The following is a 20,182-nucleotide window of genomic DNA, read 5'->3' as shown; positions in this document are numbered from 1 at the left end:
GTGCAAGAATGTCCGACCATGGGGTGTGTGAGGAAAAAGTGCGCGCCGACTAGAGAGTGTGCCGTCAAGAGTGAGTTGGTCGAAGCGCGTGTGCAAGGGGGTACATGGAAGCGCGGTGTGGTGAGTGTTACAGAGGATGTAACGAGAAAGTGTACGCCTGTGGTGAGTGTTACAGAGGATGTAACGGGAGAGTGTGCACGAGAAAGGTGTGTAACGGACAGGTGCGTGAGGAAAGAGTGTGCTGTCGAGAGTAAGGGTGAGTGCGCTGTCAATAATGGAGGTGAGAGTAGTGAGAGTGACACGGAGCGTGAGTTGGTTGTGACAGGTGAGCGAGGATGTACACCTGGAATGGAAGGATGCACACCTGGAATGGTAGAGCGTGTGTGGGAACGCACACTTGAGTTGGTCGTGAGGCACGTGGTTGGGTGTGCGAGTGAAAGCACACCTGTGATGGTCACAGAGGAGGTGACCGAGGAAGGGGCGCGAAGAGGTGTGTTGGTGAGGTGTGCGAGCGACGAATGTGTGCCAAGGTGCTCGGTGGTCAGGTGTGTGACCAAGTCTGTGAGCGGAATGAGTGTACCGAGGTGTGTAAGGAAAGGTACGAGGAGCATGGGAACAGCTGGAGGTATGAGCAAGAAAGGGGTAGCGTATGCTTGTCAGCATCCAGGTGAGGCATCGACGGTAACCGGGTTAGCGGTTAGAGCGACTTATAGCCGAATCGGGCCCTCGGTGCGTGCCGGGCTTCGCGTGCCGCGAGAACCAGCGGGGATCCGAGCCGCGGCGGGTTCGAAAGGACCGCCGTACGCGATCCACGCTGGGCCTCGCTTGGAACGGCCGCGTCCGTGCTCCACTAGGCGGAGCGGGCAGCCCGATAGGAAGGGTCGTCATGGCGACCACTTTTTGTTGAGACGTGCCGGCAGGTCGAGATCGGGACATTGGATGGCTCCACGCCGAGGTGGTGCGTGGGATCTCGGCCCGGGTAAGCCCCCGTCCCTGCCCCGAATGCGGGACGTATCCAGCCGCTGGCACAAAACGACCCGCGTTCATTGCTCGGCTGTACGAAGCCGGGCTGTAGACGTGAATTGGCGCACCGAGAGGATGTAATAAGTAGACGGGTGATGAGGTTAGTGTTTTGGACCCAAAATTAGAGAAAAACAAAATTTGATGATTGGCAAAGGATTGGCAGTAATGATTGGCAGATGATGGGTAGTGATTGGCAAATTTTTGATTTGTTGAAATTTGATGTGCAAAATTGGTAGTGGGAGATGCCCGATGTGGTGGGATGGCAACTCTGTCATCCCTCACAAGGTGGGGCAAATGCGCTATAGATTATGGGGTGTATGGCAATGAAAACTAGCCCGGGTGGGTTAGGATATTGTGTGTAGGGATCTAGCGGAGATTGACATTAGGTAACGTTAAGATTAGTTAGTGACTGATACCTGTAGTGGGGACGCAGGTAGATTAGTGTGGATGATAATGACGAGGGAGCACAATAGTTTAAAGGGGCGACTGGGAAGCGCAAGTTTCAGAGGGGAGTAGTTAGCTGAGATGATGCCGTGTGTTTGAAGATTGAACAGGTGTGATTGAACAGGTGTGATTGCACAGGTGTGCAACTGAACAGGTGTGTGGAGCAGTGTATGAGTGAGTGATGGTGATGTGTGTTGTGTTGACCAACTGGTCCAGGAAGAGGAGGAGGGTGCAGGTGGCACCAGGTATGATTGCACAGGTGTGCAACGACAGGTGAATGGAGGACAGGTGTATGGAATAAATGGTATGGAGTATTGGAATGGATGGTCGTGGAGTGACTATGGTGGAAATTGTGGAGTGGAGTGGATGGTGCGAAGGTGTGAATGGGGGAAGAGTGGACCCCCATCACGGATACCCGGGGCGGGTAGAGTAAGTGTTAGGTAGAGGGTATAGGTAAATTGTGGTTGGATATTGGCATCTGTGGTGCGGGTGGAAGAATGGTGATTGGATGGGTGCATTAGTGTTGTGGAAATGGCTGGGCGTGTAGCCTGTTAGTGTGTGTAGTTGGTTTGGGCACTCCACCACTGTGAGGATGTCGGCCAGGTGAGGCCGCAGGTGGGCTCTGGGAGCCGGTAGTTGTTGTGGATGGGGCCCGAGGATCCGGAGGACGGACCCGGGTAGCCCAGTGCCAGAGGGCACCGAGTGGGGTGACAGAGCCAGGAGGGGCTTTCCCCAGTTAGTTAGGTTAGGGTGAGGAGCTAGGTAAGCTCGGGTGGCAACTGCAGTGGTGGAGGTGTGCAGGTGGGTAGACCTGCTGGGAGAGCTACACGTCGCAGCCCAGAAATTGTGCGAGGGCACCGGGAGATGAATCGGGGGAGTGAGACCCCAAATTGAGAAGCACCACAGTTTGGTCAATGGGAATTGGTTTTTAGAACCCGTAGTGTAAGTGGCCAATGGATTGGCAGCGAAAGACCCCGGGTAGTGTAAAGTGTGTTAAGGTCATTTAGAGGATAGTTAGGATTGAAGTCTCCTCACACCATCTGCATCCACTCACCTGAGGTGACAGGTACTCCACACCATGCCATGTTTTGATTATTTTTTATGATGCAAATGTTTGGATTGTGAGAGGCATCATGACGTGGGTGTGACATTGTGTTTGATGTTCCATCTCTTCCTCCTTATGAGGATTGATGATGAATTTGGTGATGGCAAATTTTGAAGTAGAGGGATTGTGGAGACGAATTTGGTATAGGAGAAATATGGGGAAGACGTGACAGTAGTGACGAATTTGTAAATGGGTAGATTTTGTAAATATGGGGTAAGGGCAAGGGTAGTGTAGGTGACAGGGGGGTGACGTACGGTAGGGACGAGCTTTCTCACTTCGCCCTCTGTACGCATTTCGCCTTGCATTGCCTTATTGATGTGTACCCTTGTGACCTTACCCCTCGCTCAATTGTCTCTTTTTGTCTCCCACATGACCTGTGCGCCATGGGGCGTCGAGGGGAGCGTGCGTGGGTCGGCCATTGTGCGCCCGAAATTCCCAGAACCAGCTGTCTGCATCGATGCACCACATTATGGACCACATGCCTGTGGCCGAGCACCACCTATGGACCCCATGGGTTGGGGCATGGCCCCTCTGCTGGAACCGGCCATGAGGGCCCGAAATCTTGCTGGCGGACCTTGGCCACAGGGCACCGATGCCCCACAGGTGAACCACACGTAGTCGGCCCTGTGTGCCATAAATAAAGAAAATAAAAAGGACACATTGGGCACACTTTATTGAAAATAGGCCGCCAGTAAGAAAATGAAAGAATGACAACATCTGGAAGACCAAATAATAATAACCAGCAGAGGGAGCCGAAGAGCAAGAGATCACCTGCAGGGTTAGGGGTTGTTGATTTTATTTTTATTGAACATGCATTGAACACTGATGAACTATGGTGACTGCACCGATTGGTGCTTGGGTGCTTTAATGGTGCATTGATGCAGAGCAGACTGTCTCCCCCCCAGAAAGAACAATCACAGGTCCTGGGTTAGTTTTGTAAATAAAAAATAGCGTCATTGTAAATAATGTAGACGTGAATCCTGACAATAATGTAGACGTGAATCTTTCAATCCTGACAAATCTCACACTCTTACTATGTCTCTCCGAAAAGATCGACTGGACAACCCTCCCATCTACTTTCTCAACAATCCTCTCCAAGAAGTTCTGTCGCTCAAGCTTTTAGGTCTCACTATCTGCCATGATCTTTCTTGGGAAAACCACATTTCCAAGCTGGCCTCCAAAGCCAGTCGCCGACTGGGCATCCTCCGTCGTGCGAAGTCCTTCCTCGGCACACCCGAGCTCCTCACCACATACAAGGCTTTCATCCGCAGCTCAATGGAATACTGTTCTCCCCTATGGGCTGGTGCTCCTGCCTCACACCTAGCTCGGCTTCACGCTGTTGAAACCAAAGCTTTCAGAATTATTGGAATCTCCCGCGATGAAGCTATCTCTGAGGGCCTTTCACTCACTCACCGCAGGCAGGTAGGTGGTCTTTCTGTCTTCTACCGACTCCTCTCCGGCCTTGCACCCCCAGCTCTCTCTGTGCTCTGTCCCCCAAATATTCCTACAGGTCGCACAAGATCTGCCAGCAACCCTCTGATGGTTAAACTGCCGAAATCTCGGCTCTCTGCTCACCTTCACTCTTTCATTCCTCTTTTCTCCCGCCTCTGGAACAAACTCCCTCACTCCCTTCAATCCCACTCCTCCCTCCAGGTCTTTAAAACAGCTGTTCACCACCATCTCTTATCTTCCCCCATCCAAAACCTTGATCTTTTCTACCCCCGTTAATTCACCCCAGATCCACCTTGTTTGAAATTCCAACTTCTTTCCTGGAAGTCCTGGCAGTGTCCATATGTTTTATACCTCTCCCACCGCCCCCTTCCCACGCCCCCCCCCCCCCCCAAGCCCTCGCCCTCTCTCAGATCTCTCGATGTCTCCATGTCTCTCGGTCACTGCTCTCAAATGTTGTGTTTGTGTCCTTCCCCCTCTCTCCCCATCTTGTCTACCGCTCCCTATGTTATATGTTTTATGTGTCGGTTTGTCTTTCTGTGTGATTAATGTTCGCTCTTTCACGAGCCTCGACCTTGTATACAAAAAAAAAAAAAAAAAAAAAAAAAAAAAAATGCTCCCCACCGTCAGTGTATAGTTTGAAGACCATTCCGCAATTCGGTTAACTGTGGGCGTAAGTCTGTTAGGCAGGGTGCAATGGAGCAGCGGGACACATTTATTTATGTTTTAAAACTGTCGCACTCAGGGTCAGGTTAAAAGTAGAGGGAACTACACCTACGTGTCACACTAAATAAAAGTTGTAGGCCCGGGCCGTGCCTAAGAGGAGGAGGGTGCAGTGTTGCGGATATGAGGCCTGTATTTTTTTGATTGTGTTGTATTGTGGTAAATTGGTGATGATTATTGTTTATTCTGCGCCCCCCTGCCTCCGGAGCTGTGTAAAGGTGAAAGGGCATCCCATAATTAGTCCACAAGCATACACGTCAGCCAAATAATAGAATACCCCTGTTTGATAGTTATCTCTTATTCTGTGTTTTAGGGTAAGGCTGTGTCTCCCATTAATTGAAGTACTCCATTGCACCAGTGAAAGAGAATAGATCCCCTTTCATTCCCATCCCCAAAAATCTCCATTTCCTTTCACATCCCCTTTCGTCATTGCCGAGCCTCGATTGCCAATTACCTCCCCTCCAAAACCACCATTGAACAAGGGCTCGGGTCGGGGAAGAGGGGCGTGCCCGCCCGTCGTCATCAAGGGCGGAGCCAGAGGGTCGCATGACCAACCAGGGCCGAGGTGAGCACACCGATGGGCGTGCCCTGAAGGCCGGCGGCTTGATCGCTAGAGGCGCTATAAAGGCGCGCGCGCAAGTGAGTTGGTCGTCAAGAGTGAGTTGGTCGTCAAGAGAGGGAGTCGGAGTCAGTCAGTGGAGTCGGTGGTCAGTTGGTTGCGGTGAGGAGTCGGTGGTGAGGAGTGAGTGGACCAAGAAAGAGTTGAGGGTTTGGACACCAACGAGTCAGACAAGTCCTGGGAAAGCACACGACGTCCACAGCAGCCACAACAGCAGCTTGGGGCCTGGACGGCGGTTTTGGGCAAGGCCGTGAAGGAACGGCGGCTGCTAAACGCGCCGATCGTGCTGCAGGACCCCCTTGGACCTTCCTCTCCCTCCAGCCATCCACCTCCTGCCTTTCCACCCTTCTTGTGTACGTGAGTTTGTTTTGTTTGTTCTGTCCCTGGGTTAATTAAGTCTGTATAAGCTAGTATTTGCACTGTGTCACCTGCGTCTTATGTGTTGTAAATAAACTTGATTGCTCCTTTTTGCTTGTGTGTGTACAATAAATCCAATTACTCTTCTGTCCGTCTTCTCGTTTCCTTTTTTTTCCTTCTCTTTCGGTCGCTTTAGAGGTTTCCCGATTGAATATCTGTGGTGCGATCTGGTCAACGTCGGGTGGAATCGGGCCAATTGGGGATCCTGTAACGGTCGCGGTTGGACCATCCGCTCGGCCCATCATAACATCTAAACCGCGATCTGTAACAATATATATATACATATAACTGTAAGAAATAGTAGAAACTCCACAGTACGAGCAGGGCGTCTCATTTGCATTGAATAAATAATCGTTAGATTAAATAAGACGCAGACGTAGCTTCAGGACGTCGATCTTTAATTGTCGACAAGCTTTCGACCAACAAAGGTCTTCTTCTGAGTCGGCCCCAAGTTCAACGGAAGTCATATATATATATATATATATATATATATATATATATATATATATATATATATATATATATATATATATATATATATATATATATATATATATATATATATATATATATATCTCCTAGAGAGGATAATAACACCCACAGTGAGTGGTGTTCTAGTATAAATATACGAAACCACAGAAATGCATGACCCTCCTCATGCCATCAGGGTACAGGAGGCTGCAGTCATGTAATAGAAGTTAAAATCCTGGATGGGTCGCCACTCCGACAGTGGATACAACACGAGCTTATCCCTGGCACTCATTTTGCCGATCTCTGATGGATAGCAACTTTTAGTGACCAGGAAACTGTGACAAACCAACACTTGCTGCAAGGGGCCTCACAGGATGGCCTAGAGGTACACGCACTCGCCTCTAAGCTGTCCAGCCTGGGTTCAAATGCCGAACAGACAATAAACTTTCATCCCGGTGTTTCATCAACGTGCGTGCTGTCCCCTGAATGGATAATAAATGGGCATCCCATCTGCCAGCATTCGTTCGTAGACGTGAAAGATCGCAAAGCGTCCTTCGCGAAGAGTAGGCGAGCTATCGCTGGCACCGTGAACACAAATTCCTGACCTAACCTGCAGAGGGCACTGCATCAGAGGCACAGCTTCACCCTCAGCCAGTGATGCTACCCGCGTCCTGAGCTCAGAATTCCTATTCACAATTGAATAGGAATTCTGAGCTCAGTTGCAGTCTGTGAAAAACACGGAAGTGCCCACTGCTTTGCTGTAAAGGAAGGGCAGCCGTTAAACTGCCGCCTGGAGCATCATTCAGACATGAGCTTTTAGAAGCCTTTGATCGACAAATCACCAGCCCAACTCTTGGGGAAAGAAATCGATCGATGAAGGCCTTTCCCGCTCACACGTAATCATCTCCACTCTCAGTAGAGTGCATACGTCCGCCAGCCGGAACAGTTTACGCTTGCATCCTACCAATAGGCCGGATCCGGATCCAGACCTTAACCAGAAGCGGATATGCTTGTTCTCGTCACCTAGTTTTGTCACAACTCGTCCACAACTTTTAGAGATATCTTGTTCACAGACAAACAGCCAGACAGGGGTGAAAACATAACCTCCGTTCACTTTAAGTGGCGGAGGGGGTGGTGGGAGGAGCTTGGGTGGGCAAGGTGGTTTAGGGTTAATAAATATACAACACCAACCACACACTAACCATTGACGAGACCTTCTCACAGACACGATACTCCGCACAGCTGCACAAAATCACCCGTTCAGAACCAAGTTACCCAAAAGTCCCGACCAACATACCTGTAGAGTACCCCTCTATCACCAATACTTCCAGGTACATATCGAATCCCAATTTAAAAACTTATCTACCGTTTCTGCTGCCACTACATTTACAAGGAGACCATTCCATACATTAACTACTCTGAGTGAACGACCTCTAACCTTACGACCATCTTCACCCCGACCTTGGTCCTATCACAGTGTACTGTGATGAAACATTCCTCCGCACTTATTTTGTCGACTTTCTTCATCATGTTAAACATCTCTACCTATCATCCCCTCGTAACCACCTCCTTTCTAATGTATAAGTCCTATCTCCTTCAGCCGCTCCTCATAGTCGAGTCGAGCTAGGCCCGGAATCGATCTAGTAGCCCTGCGCTGAACCCTCTCTTTGGCAGATAATGTCCTTCCTGAGTTGTGGTGCCCAAACCTGAAATTATTCTTCACGAGGCCCTCAATAAATTCGGACACATTGCTAAAACTATCTTATTGATGTATACTATTCAGTACCTGTAATTCACCCCCAGTACAAACACCAAAACCCTGTTTGTTTCACCTATACTCCTGTAGCTACTTGGCATTGCCCTGACTCTTACACCCCTCCCTCCCCCCCTCCCCCTTCACTCTATCTGTACCCTCCTCATCCCCCACCTAATAAAATGCAGCACCTCCCAGACCTCGCTCTCCCACCCCAACCCTCCCGTCCTCCGTCTCTCCCCTCCCAGAGTGTATCGCATCATGGACTGAGACGTCGCTCCCCTAATCCTTCCTCGTTTGTTCCCTCTCTTCTCTTCCCTCTCTTCTCTTCCCTCTCTTCTCTTCTCTTCCCTCTCTTCTCTTCCCTTCCCTCTCTTCTCTTCCCTTCCCTCTCTTCTCTTCCCTTCCCTCTCTTCTCTTCTCTTCTCTTCCCTCTCTTCTCTTCTCTTCCCTTCCCTCTCTTCCCTTCCCTCTCTTCTCTTCCCTTCCCTCTCTTCTCTTCTCTTCCCTTCCCTCTCTTCTCTTCTCTTCCCTTCCTTCTCTTCTCTTCTCTTCCCTTCCCTCTCTTCCCTTCCCTCTCTTCTCTTCCCTTCCCTCTCTTCTCTTCTCTTCCCTTCCCTCTCTTCTCTTCTCTTCCCTTCCTTCTCTTCTCTTCTCTTCCCTCTCTTCCCTTCCCTCTCTTCTCTTCTCTTCTCTTCCCTTCCCTCTCTTCTCTTCTCTTCCCTTCCTTCTCTTCTCTTCCCTTCCTTCTCTTCTCTTCCCTTCCCTCTCTTCTCTTCCCTTCCCTCTCTTCTCTTCCCTTCCCTCTCTTCTCTTCCCTTCCTTCTCTTCCCTTCCATCTCTTCTCTTCCCTTCCCTCTCTTCTCTTCCCTCTCTTCTCTTCCCTTCCCTCTCTTCCCTTCCCTCTCTTCCCTTCCCTCTCTTCCCTTCCCTCTCTTCCCTTCCCTCTCTTCCCTTCCCTCTCTTCTCTTCCCTTCCCTCCCCTCTCTTCTCTTCCCTTCCCTCTCTTCTCTTCTCTTCCCTCTCTTCTCTTCCCTTCCCTCTCTTCTCTTCCCTTCCCTCTCTTCTCTTCTCTTCCCTCTCTTCTCTTCTCTTCCCTTCCCTCTCTTCTCTTCCCTTCCCTCTCTTCCCTTCCCTCTCTTCTCTTCCCTTCCCTCTCTTCTCTTCCCTTCCCTCTCTTCTCTTCCCTTCCCTCTCCTCTCTTCCCTTCCCTCTCCTCTCTTCTCTTCCCTTTCTTCAATTCCCTCTTCCCTCCCTCTCTTCCCTCCCTCTCTTCCCTTCCTCTCTTCCCTCTCCTCTCTTCCCTCCCTCTCTTCCCTCTCCTCTCTTCCCTCCCTCTCTTCCCTCCCTCTCTTCCCTCCCTCTCTTCCCTCCCTCTCTTCCCTCCCTTTCTTCCCTCCCTTTCTTCCCTCCCTCCCTCTCTTCTGTTCCCTCTCTTCTGTTCCCTCTCTTCTGTTCCCTCTCTTCTGTTCCCTCTCTTCTCTCCCCTCTCTTCTCTTCTCTTCTCTTCCCTCTCTTCTCTTCCCTTCCCTCTCTTCTCTTCCCTTCCCTCTCTTCTCTTCCCTTCCTTCTCTTCCCTTCCATCTCTTCTCTTCCCTTCCCTCTCTTCTCTTCCCTTCCCTCTCTTCTCTTCCCTTCCCTCTCTTCCCTTCCCTCTCTTCCCTTCCCTCTCTTCCCTTCCCTCTCTTCTCTTCCCTCTCTTCCCTTCCTTCTCTTCCCTTCCCTCCCCTCTCTTCTCTTCTCTTCCCTTCCTTCTCTTCTCTTCTCTTCCCTTCCCTCTCTTCTCTTCCCTTCCCTCTCTTCTCTTCCCTTCCCTCTCTTCTCTTCCCTTCCCTCTCTTCTCTTCCCTTCCCTCTCTTCTCTTCTCTTCCCTTCCCTCTCTTCTCTTCCCTTCCCTCTCTTCTCTTCTCTTCTCTTCCCTTCCCTCTCTTCTCTTCCCTTCCCTCTCTTCTCTTCCCTTCCCTCTCTTCTCTTCCCTTCCCTTCCCTCTCTTCTCTTCCCTTCCCTCTCTTCTCTTCCCTCTCTTCTCTTCTCTTCCCTTCCCTCTCCTCTCTTCCCTTCCCTCTCTTCTCTTCCCTTTCTTCAATTCCCTTTCTTCAATTCCCTCTTCCCTTCCTCTCTTCCCTCTCTCTCTTCCCTCCCTCTCTTCCCTCCCTTTCTTCCCTCCCTCCCTCTCTTCTGTTCCCTCTCTTCTGTTCCCTCTCTTCTGTTCCCTCTCTTCTGTTCCCTCTCTTCTCTCCCTCCCAGGTCCCCCCTCCCCCAACTCTCCTCGCAACACCGACACACCTTGTAGCCTTCTTATGCTGTCCTCCAATTCCCACAAATCAACCAATTTTGATGTTAGAACCAGAAAGCATTCGGAACCTTGAGCAAGCAGCGAGAGGTGCAGAGCGTCCTCTCTGAGCCGAAGCAGCAGCAGCTGAGCGAGAAGGTCTTGACGAGGGGCCAAACCGCCGATACCCATCCTGGCCAACGTGGCCTCCGTGAGGCGCAGCAACACCCGCCCTGACCCGCACACACCGCCTCAAACTGCATCGTCATGGTATGACGCATCGCGCTCGTGGCCATATTCATCGAACAACTCGGTTCATGCTCCGGGCGACATAGACAAAGCCAAGCTCACCGGTAATGTCGTGTCGAGAGAAGAGCTCGAGCAAGGACGGGTAGTGCCGTGGACAGTGCCGTTTCAACCAGCGGCACACTTCACCGACGGACCACAGGTAAGCCGGCTTCGTCGGAGAGGTCGGGGTAACAGCTCCCGTGCTCCAAGAAGAGGGAGTCTGTGTCGAAAAGGTTCATCAGGTGCGGAAACGTCTGATAAACATTGGTATAAACTTCTCAAATAGCAGAAAACACAGCATAGAAATAACTTCCTGTTAGCAATGCAAACACATGTTGGTGGTTCGCGGTTCCTTCTGATCCGACGCAAAGTTCAGCGGTTTGGAGGTTTCGACTGCAGCGCATTAGTTTTGTTCATCAATCGATTTATTGCTCAATGTCAAACAAAGCCCAACGAACTTCTGGGCAAGGTGATGAGGTATTCGGAACGGGTCATCACAAACATTTCAAAACCGCACAATGCTCAGTTTGATATGAATGCAGAGGTGACCACAGTCAGGGTCATGCAAACCTGCACAGGTAACCCGAAATAGCAAATTTGGCCAAGGTATCAGTACACAGCGGCCTCCCAATCAAAACATACCACGCCCACTCCGCACACCATCCCTATCCCCACACCACAAGAAAATATTGGCAGGATACGACGATACAAATGCAGTTGGTTTATTCTTCCTTGCAAATTAACAATGGCTAAAACAACTGGCAAGACTGGCATGTTGGCCTAGCAGGGTAACCTAAAAAAACCAAAAAAAAAACCGTTTAGAGGCCATTTTTCCCCGCAAAGCGGGGGTTGGCCTTTTCGGGGACCGTGGTTGTTGTTGTTTTTTGGTCCCCTTTTTGAAGCAATGTTTTACGGCCGGATGCCCTTCCTGCCGCCAACCCTGTTTGTCACCTTTTTACGACAAACAGGGAATTACCAGTGAACTGGTACTCAATTTGCCGACCTCGGAAGGATGACAGGCTGAGTCAACCCCCCTGGCGTTAATTCAGCGATCGACCGGGATTCAAACCCAGGATCCTTGGATCCTAAGCTGGCACCCTAGCCGCTAGCCCAACACCAGGGACTTCTAGTTTGTATTCACTGGTAAACCTGGCAGGGTAACCTAGAAGTAAGCACACTCCCCTCCGAGTCGTCTTGCGTGGGTCTGAATGTCGGCGCAGCTATAAACGGACGCCCTGGTGTTTCACATGCATGGCGAGGCCTCAGGGGGTGTGCGCGCCAGTCATCTTCCCTCTCTTCTGTAGGCACTGGGAGCGTTGGTGGACGTCAAAGATCCAAGAGGAGGCAACTTATCACTGGCATTCTGTACAGACTGCAAACAAAGCCTTTCCCAAACGTGCGGCGACGACGGTACAGTGCACCTCACTAATGATGCAACCATCAGGCATCAATTTCAGTCCAAAACGCATTCGCTAATAATGCAAATGGCCATTGCTGTTTTGCACAGTAACGATGACTGCAATGTGGTAATGGAGGACAACGCTGTCGGAAATACACAACCTTTGTATATTTATCTAGTCTTCTTCTTTATTTTGGCTTCTCCCATTTTACTTGGGGTCGCAACATTGTTGCTTGATCACCTCTCTCCATCGACTGTCAATGTCAATCTTTCTTCCAAATCTCTCGCCAAGACTTCCTTCCATCGGGTTTTTGGACTTTCGCTTCTTCTTCTTCCTGGTTTCCTCTCTTCATATGGAGATATATACACAAAATGACCAAAAGTATGTGGACACCCGAACATCACACATCTCATTCCAAAATCATGGGCATTAATATGGAGTTGGTCCCCCATTTGCTGCCATAACAGCCTCCACTCTTCTGGAAAGGTTTCCCACTAGATGCTGGAACATTGCTGCGAGGATTTGTTTCCATTCAGCTACAAGAGCATTAGTGAGGTCGGGCACTGATGTTGGGTGATTAGGCCTGGCTCGCAGTCGGCGTTTCCAATTCATCCCAAAGGTGTTCAATGGGGTTGAAGTCAGGGCTCCGTGCAGGCCAGTCAAGTTCTTCCACACCGATCTCGACAAACCATTTCTGTATGAACCTCGCTTTGTGCACGGGGGAATTGTCATACTGAAACAGGAAAGGACCTTCCCCAAAACTATTACCGCAAGGTTCGAAGCACACAATCGTCTAGAATGTCATTGTATGCTGTAGCGGCCGAAGCACCCGGCCTTCTTTTTACCAGTGAATACAGACATTGTTGATTTGACCTTCCCGGTATTGCTCCATCACTTGGCTCGAAACAAAAAGGGCGTCTGTCGTACTTCCTCCGGGTATGAATCCAAATTAACCTTCATGGATTTCTACTATTTTTCTCAATCTCTGATCTATAACTGTCACTCTCTCTCTCCCATATCTTAAAAGGAATGTGGTGGAAGGTTTAATTCCTTGGTAGTTTTTGCATTCTTGGATGTCCCCTTTTGCTTTAAATATTGGTAGCGGAATACTTTGCCTCCATGCCTTTGGAATTTCTTCTCTTGCCCTATCGCTTGTCCTCTGTTACCACTGCTCGCTAGTGGAGCCTGTAAGCATGTAATAGCATGTTATTGTTATTGGCTTCGTTAGGTCGGTGAACATGTATGTGCGTTTTGAGTGTGCCATACTTGCACATACACATACAAACAAGCTCATTTGAAACTTTCTGTACCATGTCGGATGCATGTGAGGAGGTCGGCGAAACTGGGTGGAGGTCTGGGGAGACGTCTGGATTCGAGGATTCCGGGTAGAACCTGGGAAGCGACAGGTCCAGTCGGCATGGAGCCTTGTGCTGACCGTTCCGTAATGGGGAATGCCGTGGGGATGAACGATCGAAGGGATGTAGGTGGATGGGGCTGAAGCCTGCAGCTGGGGGAAACAGGTGGGAAGGATTTGCGGATTCATACACAAGGAAAAACGATGAATGCTCAAGGAAAAGGAAAGTGAGGAAAATATTTTGAAAACGAACAGCTGAATGTGTAAAGTTAAAAAAAACAAACAAGATAGAATGAGGAAGAGGAAGAGATGAAAACTTGTATTTGAACAAACAGTGCATTGCAGCTTATTGCATTGTGGCTTATTTACAATAACCTGAGATCAACATTATATAAAGCGCGAGTGGTCCAAATAATCCCCCAGGTTTTTTGCCAAAACTCTGGATGCATACTTGAAGAGGAAGAGGTGTGTGTGTGTATCAGTGGTATGTATATGTATGTATGCATGTATGTGTATATGTATGTAGATGTGTGTATATGTATGTATGTGTGTGTATATGTATGTAGATGTGTGTATATGTATGTATGTATGTATGTATGTATGTATGTATGTAGATGTGTGGATATGTATGTATGTATGTATGTATGTATGTGCGTGTGTGTGTATATGTATATATGTATGTGTGTGTGTGTGCATATGTATGTATGTATATGTATTTATGTATGTGCACATATGTATGTAGATGTGTGTATATGTATGTAGATATGTGTGTATATGTATGTAGATATGTACATATATATATATGTATGTATGTATGTGTATAATTGTATATGTATGGATGTATGTGTATATATGCATGTAGATATGTATGTGTATGTATGTATGTGTATGTATGTATGTGTATATGTATGTATGTATGTATATATGTATATATGTATGTGTAAGTGTATGTGTATATATGTGTGTATATGTATGTATATATGTATGTGTAAGTGTAAGTGTAAGTGTATGTATGTACGTACGTATGTGTATATGTATATGCATGTATGTATATGTATGGATGTATGTGGATATGTATGTATGTGTATATGTATATATGTATGTGTATATATATATATGTATGTGTATATGTATATATATGTATGTGTATATGTATATGTATATGTATATGTATATGTATTAGGGTGGTCCAAAATAATTTTTTTGTAAATGTTAATGTCTCACCCTAAATTATTGTTGCCAGTGATGAGAAAACGACATATGTGAATTTTCATAAAGATTGGTTGATATTTAGAGGTTGCTACCGGGGTTCAAAGTTTTGTCGTTTGGCGCTATTTTAACGTGTCGAGAGGATATGATACAGATATGATATGATATGATACGGTACAGTAAAAAATATAAAAAAACGTTTCAATTTAGTGTTATGCCATGGTATATTGCAGGAAAAATACAGTTTAATAATACTCTATAAACTCATGTGTCTGTATTACGAATTATACTAACTGGTCTATACACAATACGTCATATTTAAGACAAAACCGCTTTAATTCAAGCATCACTACTTGCATGTCAGTATTACTGTAAGTATAATGTGCGACTTTGTATACTTGTGTTTAAAATTCAGAGACTAAATTTGACATTCAATAACAACTTTAGAAGACAGTAAATAAACTACATGTTAGGCTGGGCCAAATCGGAGGTGATTTTCCTAATTCAATGTAATTTACCTAAAAGTTGTGAGTGAGTATCAGGAACAAAATCATGAAAAAAAAATTCAAAAATATTGACGTTTTACGGTCAGACAGCCCGTTACCATAGCAACAGTTACAGACGACTCAAAAAATGCCTAAATTGACGATTTCTCAAGCTGTGTTTGACCCCCAGAGTTGATTCTGGTACCAAAAGATGCAGAATTGAAAGCCAAGGATGATTGGATAGCTTAACAATGTCTGTGACACAATTCAATACAACTTTTATCCCAAAAAACTGATTTTTGTCTGAAATTTCAAGCATATTTATGGAAAAAAATTGAAAATTTTGCTTTTTAATCATAGGATAACCATTAATCAGATTAAATTTACTTTAAATTGTCTTTTACAACCTTGTATTGTCCAGTTTTTATAACTGTTATAACGTTGTTTAAATTTGGCCATCTTCATTTCAATACAAAAAAGTTAACAAAAGCAGCTTACAATCATTAATTTTAATGCCTGCTTTCGGTTGTTACTGTAACCATTCATCAGGGCGTTCAAGGCGCTCTTGCACACATCAAGGATAGGCGCTCTTGTCTTCGATACAACGGCAGTGAACTCTGGGGTCAAGAGTGGAGTCGTAGTAAGACTGGAGACTGAGCTTGGCAGGAGTCTTCTGCAACTGGCGTGTCGGCACCACATCCACGAATTGGTTGGAGGGGCGTCTTGCTCAATAGTGTATGGCCCCACCACAGGACCTAATGAACAGCTGTTCAAGCGACTGCTCAACACTTGGAGTGAATTGGACCAGGGCAACTACACATTGGTCGAGGTGTCTGCTCAACAGAGAGAGCTGGCTGGCCATGTACATGCCACCATCACCTTCCTTCAGACGTGGATGGACAATAGCACAAAGGAGACTCTTCGACACGACTACCTGGAGCTGGCACACCTCACACTGCTGTTTCTTGGAGGGACTGCCCCTGATGGTATGAGGACCATCACTATCAAAGCTCCTGGGGCATTCGACCACGCCCGTTGGATGAGCAAGACTTTATACACTATAAAGGTGGCACTCTTCCGTCGGCAGCTGGGAGATATCTACACACCCGAAGAGCTGGAAGACATAACCAGTCTCGCTGCATTCATGTCAGTCTTCTACACTAAAGCATGGTTGACATGTACCAGTGCTGCAGATGCACCATCTAACGACATGTACCTGTTGAAGAACCTCCTCAAGGCTGAGGCCAGTATCGCAAAGAATCCAACAAAGTGGCCTGCCAAATTTCTGTCCTTTGTGACTGTGGCCCGAGAGAAGCTACAAAACCATTTGTGGTACCTCTCAGAGAGATTGGTGTCTTTGGCACTCTTCTCGGACAGAACGTCATCTGACAAGCAGACTATGAGAAGGGCTATGCTCAGGTACCATGGGACTGCACATAACATGATACAGGAGATGCCAGCCTCACAGCAATTGGGGAGTAAAGCCCTCAAAGACTTTGTTGGTTACGACTCTTGGAGCATGTTTGAACTCTTGGGTATTGACTCCAGTTTTGTCAAGCTCCCCGTTGCACAGTGGCCCACCTCAGACAGCTATCGTCATGGCAAGGAAGTTGTGGCCAAACTCCCAGTTGTCAATGACGCAGCAGAGCGGACACTTGGACTCGCCACAGATTTTAACACTAACAAGGCCCCCAAATCTGAGGCGCAGCTCCAGGCTCTATACAGGGTTGTGAAGGGCGTCGGGGAGAAGCTGCATGGACTGGCAACATCCACTGAGGTTGTGACTAAGAAGTCATTGGCCTCCATTGATTACAATTGGGACTAGGTTTTTTATTTTGTTATCAATGTTCAATGTCAGACCTTAAATTTGAGACAAAAAAGCTTAATCAATGACAAAAGTTAATTTAAAGTACATTTAATTTGACTATAGCTCTGATTAATGATTATCCTATGATTAAAAAGCAAAATTTTCATTTTTTTTTCAAACAAATGCCTTAAATTTGAGATAAAAATGAGTTTTTGGGATAAAAGTTGTATTGAATTGTGTCACAGACATTGTTAAGCTATCCAATCATCCTTGGCTTTCAATTCTGAATCTTTTGGTACCAGAATCAACTCTGGGGGTCATACACAGCCTGAGAAATCATCGATTTTAATAATTTTTTGAGTCGTCTGTAATGGTTGCTATGGTAACGGGCTGTTTTACCGTAAGACGTCAATATTTTTGAAAAAAAATTTCATGGTTTTGTTTCTGTTACCCAGCCACAACTTTTAGGTAAATTACAACCTTGTAGTATGAAAAATTGAGAATCACCCCTGATTTGGCCCAGCCTACGAGTACATGTACATGATGTAAACTAATATACATAGTACATACATACAGGAATTATTGCGCGAGGGCCTTTCTACTACAGTCTGGATATCGGTGAGGGTGATCGGCGACGACGCGCAAAAGATACTGTTTTTGTTCTTCGTCACATGTGTGTAATTTGTTGTATTCCGTGATCAACGCCACTCCGCGCTCGGCAATGTCATTTACAACCTTCATTTCACTCACAATTGCTCTCGCTCTTTGATACGCGTCATTGGTCTCCCAGTTATCTGGGTCTATCTCCAAAAATGATGAAGACAAATTCCGAGCCTTAAAAAATCGGTTTGTATTTGATGTAACAAAATCTTCCAAACTTTTGTCTGCAATTACTTTGTGGTCAATTACAGCTTTTTTACTAGGCTCTACTCCTTCGTCACATGTCTTTATTGCAGTCACCATCTTTCGTTTAGTGTCTGATGACACAGAATTATCAAAGAATGCCAACGCGATAAGCTCCTCTCCCAGGTACCACAAATGACGCAACATCTTGTTCACTGCGGCCTTCGCCATCTCTGAATTAATATCCTTGTACTGATCGAGTTGTTTGAGAAATGCGAGATCCTGAGATGGTGCAAGAATCGGCGATGGGGCGACAAACCAAGCTTTCACGTACACTCTCACAACAAACACACAGATATTGCGCAAAGCGACATCCTCCCTTTTAGTCAACGTGAACTGTTTTCGGTACATCCAAACTTTGAGTGCATAGATGGCTTTCGCCATCCACCTGGCACGATGAAGGGCACCAGGAGCCATGATTTTGATGCCACGAAGAGGAACTCCACCCAAGAATATGATGGTCAACTCAAGCTCTCTGTAGTCGTCACGATGTTGCTGTATTAACAATTGTTCATTGGCGAAGGTTATTATGGCATCTGCTACGTCTGTCACATGCTTTAAAGCCTCGTCGTCAGTTGTCGCACATTGTACATCATCTTTAGCAATGAATGACCATTTCGTTTGAAAACGCTTGAAGAGTAGAATGTCCGGACCAGTCGAGGGACCCATCGCGCATGAAAATATCGCCTCGAGAACTATCTCGTGAATATGATGACGGCAGGCCAAATACAACAAATCTTTGCCCAATTTCTGTTCAAGCAATATGCACGTGCCCAAACGACATCCTGTGTTGGAACTGGTAGTATCGAAGCACATCGCTGCAACACTATCCGATATACCCCAGTCATCTATTGTTTCCTTCACTGTTGTAGCCATTACTTCGCCTGTGCCTGCTCCGAGTTTAGGTACAGCCAATAGTTGATTGACGTCTGCACCGCTTACAAGTATCGGAAGACGGTCTACGGTTTCTTTTCCAGTAATGTCGCATAACATTTTCCCATCCCAATGAACGACCAATGGCACGGATGGCGCAAAGTCATCTTTCAACCTGCTCGCGACATTTTTCCTGAATTCAATTCTTTTGCGACGAATCGTTGAGCGACTGCATACTACATCTTCCAAATTTTCGCCTAGACTTTTAACTGCTGTAGTAACCCTACACCACCTTGTAACTATCACCAGATGGCATTTTTATGACTCAATGATGTAGCCCTTATCTCATTAGTGGCATGTTTATTAGGAGTGTGGTGCCGCCAATTTGTGAGATTGTGAAGCTCCAGATGACACCGTTATAGTATATGTTTAACCGTATTGCGTATATATGGTGAAACTTCAAAACATGGTAGCACCATCTAAATATCAACCAATCTTCTTGAAATTTCACACATATTATCTCCTCATCATGTGTAACAATATTATAGGGTAAGACATAAACATTTTGAAATTTTTTTTTTGTTGGACCACACTAATATGTATGTATATGTGTGTCGATGTCACGATCCGCTGTGGCGAGGGTTCACGAAGAAGGTTCGAACAACCACTGAAAGCCAGGTTATAATGAGAAGGTGGAACCACACTCTGAGGAGACCCGTGGAGAGATGAAAAGATGCCCAATAGTTATAAACCACCAAACCCCTATTACCCCCACCATATATTTTATAAAATAAAACCTTAACCAAGAAGAACATTGTAGTTTGTAAACATGCCACATGGGTTTCTTGTTTGGAGTTTGCTGTTCCAAGCCCCCTGCCAAATGCACCACAACCCTCGGGAATGTACTACTACTATAAGTATAAAGACCTTCAGGTGACAGACCGATGACAAAAACAAAGCAGCCCACCACCACCACCACCACTACCCCACACCACCACCACCAACCACCACCACCACCATTCCATCTATTGGCAAAGCGTTGACTTTTGATTAAAACGAAACACAATTATTGAATTAAGAGCAGACGAGCTCCGAACGAACTAGCCGCAGTTGTCTTCTCACCCGCCAACACGGAACGCTTCACAAACAACAAAAACACGGAAACCCCATTTCCCTCTGGCGCAGCCATCTCACTTTGCACAGCCATCGTGCTGCTGGCAACGCCACCGTGATGAACGAGCACCCAACTCGAACCCAGCAGGCGGGAAACGCGGATTTCCGCGGCCGCGCGCACGCGATCTCGCCGGGAAATCCCGTCAAATCCCGCGGGATCACGTGCTCGCTGCGACAGAATTTCTTTTTTTAAACGCAGGCTCTTCTTCTTCATTTGTCGCAGCGATCACACGGATCAACTTATATCCACGGACATGTTTCTTCAACTCCAAACGTTTTAAACGCGGGATCCTCTTTACTGCGCCAGACCCCAGTGCTGTGAAACCTCTTTCCGGTATTCTATACCGAATTCCAGGTTTGCCATTTTCATTTATTTCCCTTCAACACAAGGGAGATAAAAATAGGGTGTATAGC

General features: G+C 46.9%; 1 protein-coding gene across 1 annotated transcript in view; it reads right to left on the bottom strand.

The window, feature by feature from the left end:
• The window catches only part of LOC137427447 (uncharacterized), a 43,366-nt gene extending 23,384 nt beyond the window's left edge, over window positions 1-19,982 (bottom strand). Inside the window, exons 1-4 of the mRNA XM_078777350.1 lie at window positions 19,790-19,982; window positions 13,275-13,471; window positions 10,628-10,784; window positions 10,369-10,509 (exon numbers count right to left, since the gene is read on the bottom strand). Coding sequence (XP_078633476.1) covers window positions 10,369-10,509; window positions 10,628-10,784; window positions 13,275-13,471; window positions 19,790-19,982 — 688 coding nt within the window. The remainder of the gene's footprint in view (window positions 1-10,368; window positions 10,510-10,627; window positions 10,785-13,274; window positions 13,472-19,789) is intronic.
• Window positions 19,983-20,182: the final 200 nt, after the last annotated feature.

Source organism: Myxine glutinosa, chromosome 5 (genome assembly GCF_964187855.1).
Source record: "Myxine glutinosa chromosome 5, kmMyxGlut1.1, whole genome shotgun sequence".
Lineage (NCBI taxonomy): Eukaryota > Metazoa > Chordata > Myxini > Myxiniformes > Myxinidae > Myxine > Myxine glutinosa.
The sequence above is the reverse complement of the archived record's forward strand: the minus strand, read 5'-3'. Positions and strand labels throughout refer to the sequence as shown.